General features: G+C 41.3%; 1 protein-coding gene across 1 annotated transcript in view; it reads left to right on the top strand.

Moving 5' to 3' along the window:
- The first annotated feature begins 10943 nt into the window (after window positions 1–10943).
- The window catches only part of Spata6 (spermatogenesis associated 6), a 66296-nt gene continuing 61770 nt past the window's right edge, over window positions 10944–15469 (top strand). Inside the window, exon 1 of the mRNA XM_048351270.1 lies at window positions 10944–11191. Coding sequence (XP_048207227.1) covers window positions 11141–11191 — 51 coding nt within the window. The 5' untranslated portion in view covers window positions 10944–11140. The remainder of the gene's footprint in view (window positions 11192–15469) is intronic.

Genomic DNA, 15469 nt, shown 5'->3' with positions numbered 1-15469 from the left:
ACAGTCCAGGTCCCAGTGACTTAACGCCTGAGATCTGAGGATCAGGGTTCAAAGGCAGCCCAGGAAAGTCCACGAAACTTTTATATCCAATTAGCTACCAGAAAACGGGAAGTTGCATTATGGCTTAAAGTGGTAGAATGCTAGCCTAGAGAAAAAAAAGCTAAGAGACAGCACCCAGGCCCTGAGTTTAAGCTCCATGACCAACAAAATAAAAACATTGTGACATGAGATAATCAACAAACAGAAAGAACTCTTTGAAACATTATATCTATATATAAATAGTTATATCTACATAGAGATAGCTAAAGCAAATATTTTCCAGGTTTGAGGATTTAAAATTTTATCCTATAACTTATTTCTCATTATGAATACATATTTACTTTTGCATTTACTTTTCCCTTAGCAAGCCTGACATGCTTTTTAATTTTTTTTGGGGGGGGCAGTCCCGGGGCTTGGACTCAGGGCCTGAGCACTGTCCCTGGCTTCTTCTTGCTCAAGGCTAGTACTCTGCCACTTGAGCCACAGTGCCACTTCTGGCCATTTTCTGTATATGTGGTGCTGGGGAATCGAACCTAGGGCCTCATGTATACGAGGCAAGCACTCTTGCCACTAGGCCATATCCCCAGCCCCATGCTTTTTAATTTTGAAGGAGGCTATCCAAATCAATAAGCTGAGGCTCCACGAAACCTGGAACTTCTAAGGGACAATAATAGCTACTGGGAAAAGAAGAATCAAGACCTAACCCTACCTAAGTCATTGTCACAAGTCACCAAGCTAGCCTGATGCATAAACTAGTGATGACTCAGTACCCCTCCCCTACACAAAGCACCTGGCCTTTGTTTCACTTCCTACCTCCAGCTCAGTTGTTGCTTCTACTCAGATACAGTTGCTGGGGGAGAGGGCAGGGGATCTTTGTGTACCTTGCACTCGCTCAAGTGCCCCCATCTCACCCTGGAGACATTCCCAGGCTCCCTTCTTCCCCACACTCAAACTTCCTAATGCATTCCACTTCCTCACACGTTCATTGCACCAGACTATGCTGATTTTGTTTCTGTGTTTTATTTTTTTGTCTCTCATACCCTCAGAGGTATCATAAAAATTGTTTTCCCCAAGCAACCATTGTTCTTTCTAAAAGAGGAATTAGGCCATCTGGTTCCAAATAACTATTTCTTCCCCCGTATGGCCTATCCCTGACTCCTTTTTTTCTTTTCCCTTATCTTTCCAATGAGCTATATTCATTGTGCATCTTCAGCAAAATGAAACAGAGGACACATAGAAAGATAGTGGAGAGCCAGGATTTCAGGGGCAGGGAGAAGGGCTCTATCTCCTACCCTGCCCCCTGGTCCTGCTGGCCCGAGTCCTGTGGGTGGGATGGAGAGAAGAGACAAGGATCTAGGCCATAGTTATCACACTAGAGCTTTTCAAGGACAAAAGCATTATTTTAATATTTTCTATTTCCATCATGCCTGCTGGCATGGATCCAATAAACATTTGATAAAGGGGAAAAGAGAGGCAGAGGCGAGATATATTAGCACCGAAATTACTTCATTGTATAAAAGAAATTTTCCCCAAACCTTTCCATGTCTTCATTTCAAAGGAACCTCCTCCTTTTCTAGGTTTATTTATTGCTCTTTCTTCCCTCAGGCTCTAAGAAAAATGTGTTAGTCTGTCAGTTCAAGAGCAAGCCCTCCACCTTTGCTCTTGACCCAAGACTATCCTGGGTTCTTCAGAGTATTGATCCAGTTATCACCTTTCCAATAGCAATCTTCTTGAATCCTGCTTGCAGCCCTTCTCTGATTCTTTACTGATTGTTTTTGCTCAGCCTGATAATCTTACCTGCTACACACACACACACACACACACACACACACACACACACACCTAGACCAACATCTTGTGGGCCAGATTTTTGCAGTAGCCATCTACCTGCTTGCTTTTCTTTTGCTGCCATTTGCTATCTTTACTGCCTTATTTGTCATTCATTTATATTCCTCCAGTAAGTAAAATTCATCTGCTGGAGGTCACTACTGACCAATTTCCAAATCTATTAGGCACTTTTAGTACTTAATCTTACCAAACTCACAGCAGCACAGGGCACTGACGGCCATCACTCCATTTCTAGAACTTTTCTGTTGTCTTCCATGGCACTGAACTCTGGTGCTTTTTTGTGCCAATTTCTGTCACTACATGGCAATGCAGCAAAGTGACTTTTGTGAGCAGAGACTTCCCCCCATCCCAACATTTAAAAGGGAAATAATACTGCCCCATCTCCAGGCAGGATCTCCCTGTTTTGATGTTTGAGCTATGTCGCTTCATTTGAAGAAGGTTACTGACTGTTAGGTCCTCTCCCTGAGGGCTCCATGCAGATGCCCCCACCTCATTAAGTCTCCACCCAGTTACCTGGGTAACCTGCAGACCTGGAGGCAGTTACCTCCCCTTTCCCTGAGGTCACCTCCTAATCCACCTGGCCACACCCCTTGCCCCTGCCCTAAATAAAGCAGGGCTGGGTGGGGGTCTCTCTCTCTCTCTCTCCCTTCTCTCTGGCCATGGATCATCTTGGCCACAGGCCAGCAGTTCGGTAATAAACTTTTCTCTCCTTCCTGAATACTGCATGGCGTTCTCCTTTACCGGCTACCTACTTTAAAAACCTAACACTGACCACCAAATATCATATCCAATAAAGAATGGTGGGGAGATCTAACCATAGGGAAGCTGGGTGTCTGAAAGAACCAGGGCTCTGAAACCTGGAGAATAAAAGGTGTCAGGAGGGACTAGAGAGAAGGAAACCTCTAGGTTTGAGCAGCTCTAAGCCAGCAAGTGAACCATGGAGCAGAACCAGTGACAAGGAAAGTTTGGTGTCATTGTAGAAAAGAACTTCTAACACTTACACACCATACAATAGTAGGAAAGGGAGTCACATAATGCCAGGATTCCAATACCCTATATAACATTCTTGTGTGAATTACAAAACTGTGCTGATACAATGGCACCCATGCCTTATCCTCTGGCTGCTATGGGTAGGTGGGTGCCCTAAGCCTGTGCTTTGTTGACTCTTGTAGAAGGCACTGGATTTTCTGTCACTGGAGGCATTCACCTAGAGACTATGCAGTAATCTGGTTTGGTTTTATAAAGCGTGCCTCTTATATTCCTGCTTATAATGATGTTATTCTTATTATGAGTATGTGTTAAAGAGGGAGGGAAGACAAAAGAACGGGAGGAAAAATGAAATTGTGGGGACAGAAAGAGAGGAGAGGAAGATGGATAGAGAGATAGGAAAGAGAAGAGGGAGGAGGAAGAGAAGAGTCCAAGGGAGAGAGAAACAGATATACACAGGTTAATTTTATATTCAATTCCACATAGATGGTCACTGCTTTATGAGCAAGTCATTTCTAGTAGTGTCTGCCACAGAATGCTAATCCCTGGACCTGCTTTTCCTGCCTTACTTGCTATGTGAGCATTTCAGTCCCAATTGTTTTCAGTGTGGCCAAAACCAGGCCAGTGATTCTCAACCTGGCTACACAATGAAATCACCTGCAGTTTTCAAAAACAGAAGTATATACCTAAGATTGAAACCGTTTGATGTGAAACCCAGATGCCTACATTCTTAAAACTTCCTAATAATTAAAACTTTAATTACTTCTTGGGTAATTATCATCAGTTTCAAGAGTCATTGGTTTAAGTCAGCCATGAGTAATCTTTCCATTTCACTCCTAGACCTTCTATACCTGCAGGATACTGTATGGACTAGCAAACAGAGAACTGCTGGGAGGTTTCTGGAAATGTGTGTGTGTGTGTGTGTGTGTGTGTGTGTGTGTGTGTGTGTGTGTGTGTGTTGTGTGTGTATCTTTAAAAAGTAATATGTTTGCCTTTCTGGTTATGGGATTGCCTTCTTTCCTTTTTCCTGGTGTGAATGTAGACAAGTAGTCTGAAGACAGTTGGTCTAAGCCTAATCACCGACAAAACTTCACACCAAAAACTGAAAAAATGAGTTCCAAATAAATGAGCCTCAAAATGACAGCAAGGATTGTAAATGGAAAGATGGAAGGGACTTGAACTTTCAAACTAGATGAGCTTCTGCACTATGGCCCCCCTGATACCTTCAGGCTTGCTTCCATGAGGAAAACTGAATCTCTCTCTTTTTTTAAGCCAATGCTACTTGAATATTCTATCCTCAACTAAAAGCAATCCATTTGAGTATTTGATCTTTATTTAATGCATATTATGTTTTTTAAAGTCTCCTTAGAAACAAGAGAAGTATAGCCCAATGGTAATATTAAGTCTTAAAATGTATAGTGGAGTTGAGATAAACTTGTTTTTTAAAAAATACTATTACTATTGCTATTACTGTTTTGCTTATTATTTGATGCCAGTCCTCAGACTGGTCTCAAGGCTTGGGTGCTATCCCTGAGTTTTATTGCTAAAAGCTAGAGCTCTATCACTTGAGTCACAACACCACTTCCAGTTTTGGGGGTGGCTTTGAGTATCTAATTGGAGATAAGAGTCTCACAGACTTGGGGCTGGGAATATGGCCTAGTGGTAGAGTGCTTGTCTCACATACAGGAAGCCCTGGGTTTGATTCCTCAGCACCACATATACAGAAAAAACCCAGCACCACATATACAGAAAAAGCCAGAAGTGGCACTATGGCTAAAGTGGTAGAGTGCTAGCCTTGAGCAAAAAGCCAGGGACAGTGCTCAGGCCCTGAGTTAAAAGCCCCAGGACTGGCCAAAAAAGGAATCTCATAGACTTTCCTGCCTGGGATGGCTTCTAACCTCAATCATCAGATCTTAGTCTCCTCAGTAGCTAGCTAGGATAACAGGCATGAGTCACTGGTGCCTGGCTTATTTTTACTTAAATAGTTGTACAAGGTTGCTAGGACTGCAACAATGTGCAAAAGACTAGGTGGCTTAGACAACAGAAATTTGTTTCCTCAAAGATCTAGAGACTGGGGGTTTGTTATTTTCTGAGGCTTCTTTCCTTACCTTTGCAGATGGCTGTCTTCTGATATCATCATGTGGTTGTAGGTCTGTGTATATCTGTATCCTAAACTCCTTGAAGAATGCATAGAAGTTAGAATTGATTGCTTTCAGGGATTGGGATGCTTAGGAGGTCAGTATTCTGTTTATCACAAATATTCAGTGTCCTAGATACTTTAAGCTCTGTAGCTTAAAAATAAATCAATGGTACCTACATCAGAACCTTCTTCCTCCCAAAATTACCTAGATACAAAACCAGAAGTACACCCTTTTCTCATCTTGAACTCTAACCCCAGAATGGATGAGTCAAAGAAATGTTATTAGCCCTTTGGGAACTGCTATGTAGTTCCCTGAGTTCTTTTCTTCCTGTAATGGAGAAAGTAGAGTCGAGTCTCAGGAGCCACTCCATCAGGTTGGCAATGATGCCCAATTCCAGCAAGCAGTTAGTATCTAGGGGTCAGAATTTTATAGTGTGTTCTTCTACTCTCATCATGTGATTTCCAAAAAGCAATCTGGGCTCTTACATGTCCATTTTCCTTAAGACTGCCATATGAGAATTTGGAAGTGGTTCTTCAGTGACTTATTAATTTTTTAAAATTCAGTCAGAGGAATGACAGTTACTGACTGAGCAAGTATATCTTACTTAAGGAGATAACTAATGTTTTATTACTTTTTTTTCTTTTTTCTTTCTTTTTTTTTTTTTTGCCAGTCCTGGGTCTTGGACTCAGGGCCTGAGCACTGTCCCTGGCTTCTTTTTGCTTACGGCTAGCACTCAGCCACTTGAGCCACAGCGCCACTTCTGGCCGTTTTCTAAATATGTGGTGCTGTGGAATTGAACCCAGGTCTTCATGTATACAAGGAAAGCACTCTAGCCACTAGGCAATATCCCCAGCCCGTGTTTTATTACATTTTTGAAAACATAATTGTACAATATACACAGTCCTACAATTGTAGAAGTGCACTAGCCATTCTTTTTTTTTTTTTTTTTTTGGCCAGTCCTGGGCCTTGGCCTGAGCACTGTCCCTGGCTTCTTCCCGCTCAAGGCTAGCACTCTGCCACTTGAGCCACAGTGCCGCTTCTGGCCGTTTTCTGTATATGTGGTGCTGGGGAATCGAACCTAGGGCCTCGTGTATCCGAGGCAGGCACTCTTGCCACTAGGCTATATCCCCAGCCCCGCACTAGCCATTCTTGATATGTTTTATTACATAGAGTTCTGTAATACATTATAAGACCAAACACATTTTCCCAAGGGGTAAAATTCACATTGTTTTATATAATTCTTATAGGATGAATTCTGTAGACGATAAATCTATCAGGTGATTTCTGTTTCATCTTTTAATTCCAAACTATGTCAGAAATGTTAAAAAAAAAAAAAAGTCTTTTTTTTTCTCTTAAACCTTCCATACTATTGTTAGTGGTAAGTCTAGTATTCACAGGTTTAGAAATATTCAAAAACACAGAATCATCAGCTTGAATGACAAGAACAAGCCTGCAGCAGCACAGAGTGCTATTCAAATGCAAGGTGACATAACATTTTATTATATATTCGATTCTATTATTATAATATAACTACTGCTGCCATCACAATTTGTTGAAATTTTTTATCCTCAACTAATTGATATGTTATGTCATTGACAGCACTAAACTAATTCATAACACATGAGTTATAATTTTATAGCAAAAACAGGGATTTCTTTGAAGAAAGATAGTTTTAAGTTTAAATTCCTGCTTTGCTACATAAAATTAATATCCTCAATTTACTCCAACCGATTTCCTTGCTTAGTAAGGATAGAAATACTTACCTTGTAGAACTGTGTATAATACACAATTATGTTCAGCAAGTATCTTATACAATACTTGATATATAATATCATTAAATAGTTGCTATGAATATTACAATCTTATTATTAGTAGTCTGACTGCTTACAAAAACATTGACTTTGCTGGAAATAAATTTCCTTATGGAGACTGAACATAACTGAACATCAATGGAGGCTTTTTTGTATTTTTTAAAATGAATTCTTCCATCTGATCATCTGGAAAGTCTGAGTTACCATTTGTACTTCATAAATACAAAGTAAACTGTATCAAAAGAAAAAATGCTCCAATTTATTCCCTCAAAGTATTCATCAAATGAGGTAGGATTTCTTGGAAACATTAAGAGCCTACATTTTTCATTGGACTTACTTACTATAAAATTTCATACAGGATAAAAGGAGGGGAATGCTGAGCAGTGCTATTTCTATGTTATCTGCTACTTGCACTAAATCTTTGTTGACATCATTAACTATGGTGCTACCATTCACCATGCTGCTAGCCAGGCAAATTCTTTTTTTTTCTTTTCAAAATTTTATTATCAAACTGATGTACAGAGAGGTTACAGGTTCATACATTAGGCATTGGATACATTACTTGTACTGTTTGTTACCTCGTCCCTCATACTCCCCTCCCATCTCCCCCTTTCCCTTTCCCCCCGTGAGGTGTTCAGTTCACTTACACCAAGCAGTTTTGCAAGTATTGCTTTTGTGGTTGTTTTTCTTTTTTCACCCTGTGTCTCTCAATTTTGGTATTCCCTTTCAATTTCCTAGTTCTAATACCAGTATACATGGTTTCCAATATACTCAGATAAGATTACAGAGATAGTGTAGGTACAACCACAGGAAGGTGATACAAGAACATCATCAATAATAGAAGCTACAGATACACATGGGACATTGAAAGTAGTTACAACGGTGATATAACAATTGTTTCCATAACATGGAGTTCATTTCACTTAGCATCATCTTATGTGTTCATAAGGGTATAGCTATTGGGCTCTTGTGATCCTCTGCTGTGACTTGCCTAAACCTGTACTAATATTTCCAATAAGGGAGACCATAGAGTCTATGTTTCTTTGGGTCTGGCTCACTTCACTTAGTATAAATTTTTCCAAGTCCTTCCATTTCCTTATGAATGGGGCAATGTCATTCTTTCTGATAGAGGCATAAAATTCCATTGTGTATATGTACCACATTTTCCTGATCCATTCGTCTACTGAGGAGCATCTGGGTTGGTTCCAGATTCTTGCTATGACAAATTGCGCTGCAATGAACATTGTTGTGCTGGTGGCTTTACTGTGATTTTGTTTGTGTTCTTTTGGATAGATACCCAAAAGTGGGGCTGCTGGTTCATAGGGGAGTTCTATATTTAGCCTTCTGAGTAATCTCCATACTGCTTGCCAGAGTGGCTGAACCAGTTTACATTCTCACCATCAATGAAGTAGGGTTCCCTTTTTAGCCAGGCAAAACCCAAATTCTATGCCGAGGGCTAAGAAAATGGTAGCTGAATTTTTCTATGAGGTGAAATTTGAAGCTTATAGCAGAAGGGATTTCAAACCATCCACAACACGAAATAAATGTTATGTAATCAGGACTCAGATTGAACTGTGGGTGTTTTTGTCCATAACATATTGCTTTAGAACAACTCAAAGGGTCCAAAGGATACGTAGGATCTAAGCAATCCAGTTCAGATGGGATTTCAAAAGATCTTCATCTTATCTGAGAATATAAATGAAAAGAACATGAACCTATTACCATGGAGCTTCCTACACTCAACTATCATGAGCTGAGTTTGTCCCTCCCCACCCCCCTTCCCCTGAACTTGTGATGTGAGCCATGTCGATTCAGGAAAAGTAAGGTTTGAAGAGTTGAAGTACTGTGCTTCAGGACAATGGTAAAGATAGCACTGGACTCAAATGGATCTGATTTCAAAGTCTGGACTTTCTCCAAGGAATGTTTCTGTCAGAGGAAGGATGCCTTTAGATACAGAGCACCCTGGAAAGGACAGTGTCCACTCAACTCAGTACATTAGTAACTGAGCACCATTTGCATGCTAAACTCTCTGTTCGGTCTAGAGAAAACAAAGATGTGATTATTCCATACTAAGAGTTTACAAGTGAGCAAAGATCTAGACCAAATTACCTGACTTCCATTGTCCCCTCAACTGTATAAATAATTACAATGTTCATTTTTTTCCTCATAGATAAAAGATGATAAGGCTTTTAAGTCATGCTTCAGTGGGGAGGGACTTCCTAGTGATTGTTTTATAAGCTCTCATGCTTTCTGGTTTTTTGTTGTTGTTTTTTTATATCTAGAATTTCCCAAACTGGAAGGCTGAAAAATAGGCAAGACATCAGCTGACAATTTATAATGCAGTAGAAATGATAAACATAAAATCATGTGTTCAGAATCATCAGTAATCTGAGAAACTCAATAGCTAATATTTTACCTGGTGGGGAAAAGTTAGATAATGCTATTATTGGGGAAAATGTGGGGTCACAGAGACCCTTAAACATGGGCAGTGGGAATATAGTGTAACTGCCAGTGTAACTGCCTGGACAGCCACTTGATATAAAGCTGAAAGTACTCACACTACATGACTTACCAATTTCTCTTCCATCACTCAAAGTGTAAAATGTAAAAGGTAGAGTATAAAAAGGAAGAATGTTTGCCACCTGCACAATAGGCAAAAAACTATGGTTGGAATATACAAATGAGAGAATGAAATAGAAAAATGGTTATACTTTCCAATTCATAAAAAATAGGCTAATGAAATCGACAAATTATAATCAGAGATGCAAAATGAAAAATCACAGTGAGATATCTAGACTATATGTCAAATGACAAAAATAAAAAATTCAAGTAATGCCAATGTTGGAAAGAGTGGAGAAATGTAAACAGTCATGCAAATCTGTACAACTTTGGAAAATGGAATAGTAAACATTACCGATTAAAGTACCATGACAAGATCTAACTTTGCCTCAGTCCATTCCCACTCTGGCACATGTGCAATTAACAGGCATGCCCTAGAATGTTCATTACTATTTATTGATAAGAGCTGAAAATGGAAACAGTACAGATGAATATCAAGAGAAAGGTTAAATAAATCAGCACGTCCTTTTTTATAATGTTGTCCAAAAATAGAACACACTTGATCTATATTGCATCAACATTGGATGAATCCCATATAATGCTGAGAGAATCCAGTTATGGAAAAATACAGTATTAATGCCATTTAAATAACATTGCACCACCTTGGAAATTTATACATGAAAGCAAAGGACATCTTGGTGTTTTTGTTTTGTTTTGTTTTTTTGTTTTTTAGTCATGGTGGTGATTACTTCTAGGGTAAGAAAAAAAGGCAATAATTAGAATTTTAAGGCAGTTTCTTAACTGGGTGGGTGCTAATCACCCAGATTGTTATTGTATATGTTCCATGTTCATGTCATTGTTATTAAGATGGACATGTTTTACACACTTCAGTACACGTAACCTATTTCCTAATAAAACGACTTTCACATGATTGGATTGGGCAATCTCTTAGATGGTCTGCTGCCAGGCCACTCACTGAGTTCAGTGTAAGCACTCTGCACTGAGATTCACACACAGAGCCAGACAGGCAATCTCCAAGGGAAAAGAAAACACGCGAAATGAAGAATTCCAGAGGAGGAGACTAGAAAGAGGATCATGAGGATGGTTCAAGGCCCTCTTCTCAGGAAGGCAATAACTGGTTGTCAGAGTTTCTGGCTTGCAGTCTCGGTTCTGCCTCTGTCATGGGGCAAATCCTCAGTGTCTCCGTGATGGCTCTGTAAACTGCACTGCGAAAACTCACACAGGAGGACTAATAAGCAGTAATCGTGTTTGTTTCACAGTTGGGGATACTGAGGTCGTAGTGACTGGACCAGCGTCACTGCTTTGGAACTTGGCGCTCATTCTTCCTAAGACCCGCATCCTGACTCCCAGCCCAGCCTGGCTATTCTCTCTTCCACCGGGCTTGGAGGCCCGGTGACGTCACAGAAGGACCGCCCCGTCCCCTGGCCGCCACGACGAAGCCCCGCCCCTAGGGTCCTCAAGCCCCGCCCAGCGTCCGCCGAGCCCCGCCCCTGCCGCTCGCCCTCACGTGCTTCCGGCCCCTCCCCTCTTGGCTGCTATGACAACGAGTCCGCGCCCCGCGCTCGGCTGCAACTCGGGCGGGACCCAGGCTGGACCGCGGGCCCCGGCCTGGGGGCCACAGCTGCCACCAGCGCCGCCACCTTGTCTCCTCCCCATCCCCGCCCCTCCCCGAGTCTCCCCGCCTCACTCGGGCCTGTGGCCGGGGTCCCTCCCCGCCACCCCAGCCCCGCGCAGATGCCGAAGGTGAAGGCGTTGCAATGCGCTCTGGCGCTGGAGATCCGCTCTGTGAGTACCGGTCGCGGCTCCCGTCCCGGAACGACTTAACTCGGGGACCCTCCCCCTCTCCGGGGAAAACGCGGGGTCTCTACCACCCGCCGATGTCAGTCACCGTCTGGACTAATGACTTCTGAGCAGCCATGACCACCCCTCACAACCCCCCCCGCCCCGTCACCTCGGGGCCTGCTCCATTCCGGGTCACCCATCCCTTCCCCGCCGGTCCCTCTGCCTCTCCCCAACTTCCAGTTTCGCTGCTCTGAGATCCTTTCACCGAACACTTCTGGGCTGCCCTTCCGCAGAGTGGGGAGCGGCGGTGTTCTCTTCAAACCCCTCCACTCCGATTGCCGGGCTCTCAGCTGGGGAGTGCTGGGGCCCCCGCCCTTGTCTGAAGTGTGGTGGCGTTTCCGTCACGTCACTAAGTGCGAGCGGGCCGGCCAGGGGAGAGGCCTGTCTGCCCCATCTCAGCATACCGTCCCCACCCACAACTGAAACGTGTCATCACCGCCTCAAGTATCCTGCAGTCCCCTTCCCGGAGAAACCTGGCTCCTTAGAAACCATTTCAGCACCCCCACACTCCCCCCATCCCCTCCACGCGCCCTGTTCTCCACACCCTGACTTTAAGGCGGGGGGGGGGGGGTCCTCCACATCCTTCCATCCAATGCACAAAAAGTTCCCCTCATTCTCCAAACTCGTAATGCGAACCGGGCTCTCTCCAGACTGCTTTGTACAATAGGATTGGTCTGTTAAAAGAATACCCAAAACTTCCTACACCCCTCCTTGCAGGACTTCAGTGAAAGGCTTCCGCGGTTCCGCTTTCCTACACTGTTATTGGCTGCTGCTCCTCCCTCGTAACCAATGGGGCTTGGCTTAGTCTGGTGAGCACTGCTCCCCTGGAAACTTACTTGCTGAGAGGAAGTACTCTGTTATAAAGGATTGTCTCTGGGGGAGCCAGAGACACCTATTTTATTTCACTATGTTGCCCACAGAAAGTGAATAATTGCATAGTGGAGTGTTGTTATTCATCAGAGTTAAAGAACATTATGCAGAAGGAAATATTCCTGTTATTTTTTTCTTAAACACTTGAGTTGCAGAAATTTAGTGTTCTGAAAAACGTTGTCAAGGGTTGCATAGCTGTTTTGGAGCAAATCTGTAACAGATGTTAAGTTTTCTAACTGGCAAATGGCCTTCTCAATGTCTTTGATAGCAGGAACAAAGGATGATTAGTAATCTTGCAAGCTAAAGAAGCCTGATTAATTTGGCTTTGATTGAAATATATATCTACATATATACACACACACACATATATATATATACACACATATATATTTCCCTTGAGTTCCCTTACAAACCCCGTGTAAAAGGAACGACCATTCTGCTATATTAGAGGTATACAATATAATTTTGTTGGCTAATCTTGTTTTTGAGATCCTGTTATAGGAGAATTCAGTTACGAGATACAAAGAAGCCACATTTTGAAAGGTCAAATTGGGAGTCTTAGAAAATCAGTGACTGCAGGTGGACACATGTCCCCAGAAAGCTTTGCAGCCTTGAATGCACTTAATACTGTATGAAAACTGAGCCACACAGGTAGTAAAGCAAAGAAAAAGCAGGAAAACAATACCAAAGAACCAGATCAACTCCTGTTGAGAGGCTAAGAGGGACACCATGGTGATCTGAAGAGTCAGGACACGTGAGGTATGGTGTGCAATGGTGGCCAAGCTAGTCAGGGCCTAACTAGGGTCATGGTCAGGTGGCAAGGTCACAGGGAGCTTAAGTCTCTCAAGTTCACGGCATAGGACTGGCAAGTCCAGTAACCCATTGTCCAAGTCCCTGCCTGTAGGAATTCAGACATGCCCATCACCTGGGGGTGGGACTTCATCTTCACCAAGAAGACAAGATAGCACCTGTTAAACCCACTATCCTCATTTTAGCCATATATGTGTATACATACATATACATACGTGCACACACATATATACATACACATACATATACATATATGTATATATATATTTTTTATCAGTGGTTTGTTCCTTTAAACTATGGAGTAGAGGTAATAGTGTGTGTGTGTGTCTGTCTGTTGTTCTCCCAAAGCTACAAAAGTGTATATATTTGTGAGAATATTGTACTTTTTCTGGAATGATATGATATGCCTAATAACTTGCCTCTGAAGAGCATCCACAGAATTATATTTCCCAACACCTACACATGTAATGTTTAAGACATCTTTGATAGGAAGAGGCATGTTGACTGCTTCATCTTTGACCTTTTTATTATTTATTATTTTAATTTTCACAAGACTTAGGGAAAATGATTTCTTCCCAGCAGTATATTTTCTCACATAGACTGTGACTGTTGACCTACATCAAATGCATGGTATGCCCAAAACTTTCATGCTTGCTATGTTTTTGCTATGTATTTCATGCCATGATGGTATTAACATATTGCACAAAAATCACCACTAATACAAGAAACCAGAGGTAAGCCAAATGCCCAAGCAATGCAACTGGCTAATTTTCCATACTGTAATACTGTTGGTATTGGGTTAATTATGTAGCATTCCCAGTGTTTCTTCTCTATATTCCCTTCATCTTACCTAACTCAAATAATTGGTAGCATTGGGATACACAGATTCTTTTCAGTCACTGCTCATCTACTTATTTGTCTACATGATCTTTATCTGTTATAGTCTTGGTAAATTTCCCTGAAGTCCATACTTTAAAAAACTTAATTATAAAGTGCCTCAGACTTGCATTTTAAAAACAAAATGTTACACATATAAAACCCTTCTTTGTACATTTTTCTGCCCCGTTTTTCTCCCTCTCTTACTCCCTTGAGTTTAGGTAACCAGTGTTTTAAAACTGTAGTGCCTTTTCTTTGTTCAGGTTTTTGTACCTTTACAATGTGTGCGTGTGTGTTGTGTGTTCACTTAAGAAATTTTATGCAAATGGTATTATTTTGTATATGTCCTGTCAGCTTTGATTTTTGGAGATCATAATTCATTTCTTAAACTGCTCTATAATGCTGTTTACTTATGTAATAGTGGTTTAAGTTTGTTTTCCTCTTGATGGACTTTTAAATACCAGTAATTTCCACTTGTTAATTTTACTATGTTTCAGGGAGTTGTACATATCTCCCAGTGGCCCCATGTCAGTTGCTCTTAAGCCTGAATACTGTGCTGCAGGAAACATTGTACAGATTCTTTGAGTGACCTTTGTTTCTGATGTTGTTTTAGGAGTCCCATTGGTATCGTTCAGTAATGTACTTGATTTCTCATTGAATACAATAGCCCCACTCTTATCTGTGGAATATATCTTCTAAGACACCCGCCCCACCCCCAGTGAACAAATGCCTTAAACTGAAGATGAGGCCACATACTATATAAATTGATGATTTTTTCATAGTAACTAAGCCTTTATCATGCACTGTAGCTGGAACTTTTGCAGTCTGGGGCATAAGGGCAACATTAATACAGATTTATTTTCCCTTCACAGTTTCACAGGTAGAAAGTTCATTCTCAACAGAGAGTTTAGCAACCCAATCATATAATTTTTTCCCTTTCCTTAATTCAAGAACTCTAACACTTGCACTTAAAGGAAGCACTTTTATGGCTTTGGCATATTTTCCTTGCTAACATCACTACTCTTGAACTTTGGTGTCAAAATTAAGTTAAAAAAGAATTACTTGAAACAAGTACCACTATGTCTTGACAGTCAATCTGATAATCAAGAAGTCTTCTCGGTGACTAATGGGTGGGTAGTGTACACAGCATGGATACTCTAGGCAAAGGGTGAGTCACATCATGGGCTGGATGGGAAACATTCTGGTATTTCATCATGTTGTTTGTTAGAAGGGCATGTAATGAGAAGCTTATGAGTTGTTTATTTCTGGAATTTTTTCATTCAATATTTTTGAACAGTGGTTGACAATGATAATGGATACCACAAAAAGTAAAATTACATATGGGGGCTACTGTATATATATGAAAAGCATGTTTATTAGAGAATAATAAATGACAATGACTTTGTTTTTGAAAGATTTTTAAGACAGTGACTATTTCAGAAGTTGCTGTTAATTTTACTTAAAACTCTCTTAAAAGTTTGTTTTTTTTTAAATCATGGTACAAGTGCCAGCACTGCTTGTGTTGTTTGAGTTGCTAATATGTGACACCTTCATCCCACGTTTGAAATTCTGAAATTTTGAAATCACATTGATTCTGTGCCTAGGTACAAATACATCTCTGATTAGTCCGGCCCCAGTATTTACATGCAGAAGTGTGTGTGTGTG

This window comes from Perognathus longimembris, chromosome 7 (assembly GCF_023159225.1).
Source record: "Perognathus longimembris pacificus isolate PPM17 chromosome 7, ASM2315922v1, whole genome shotgun sequence".
NCBI classification, from domain to species: Eukaryota; Metazoa; Chordata; class Mammalia; order Rodentia; family Heteromyidae; genus Perognathus; species Perognathus longimembris.
Note: the sequence above shows the minus strand (reverse complement) of the source record. Positions and strands in the feature narration are given on the sequence as shown.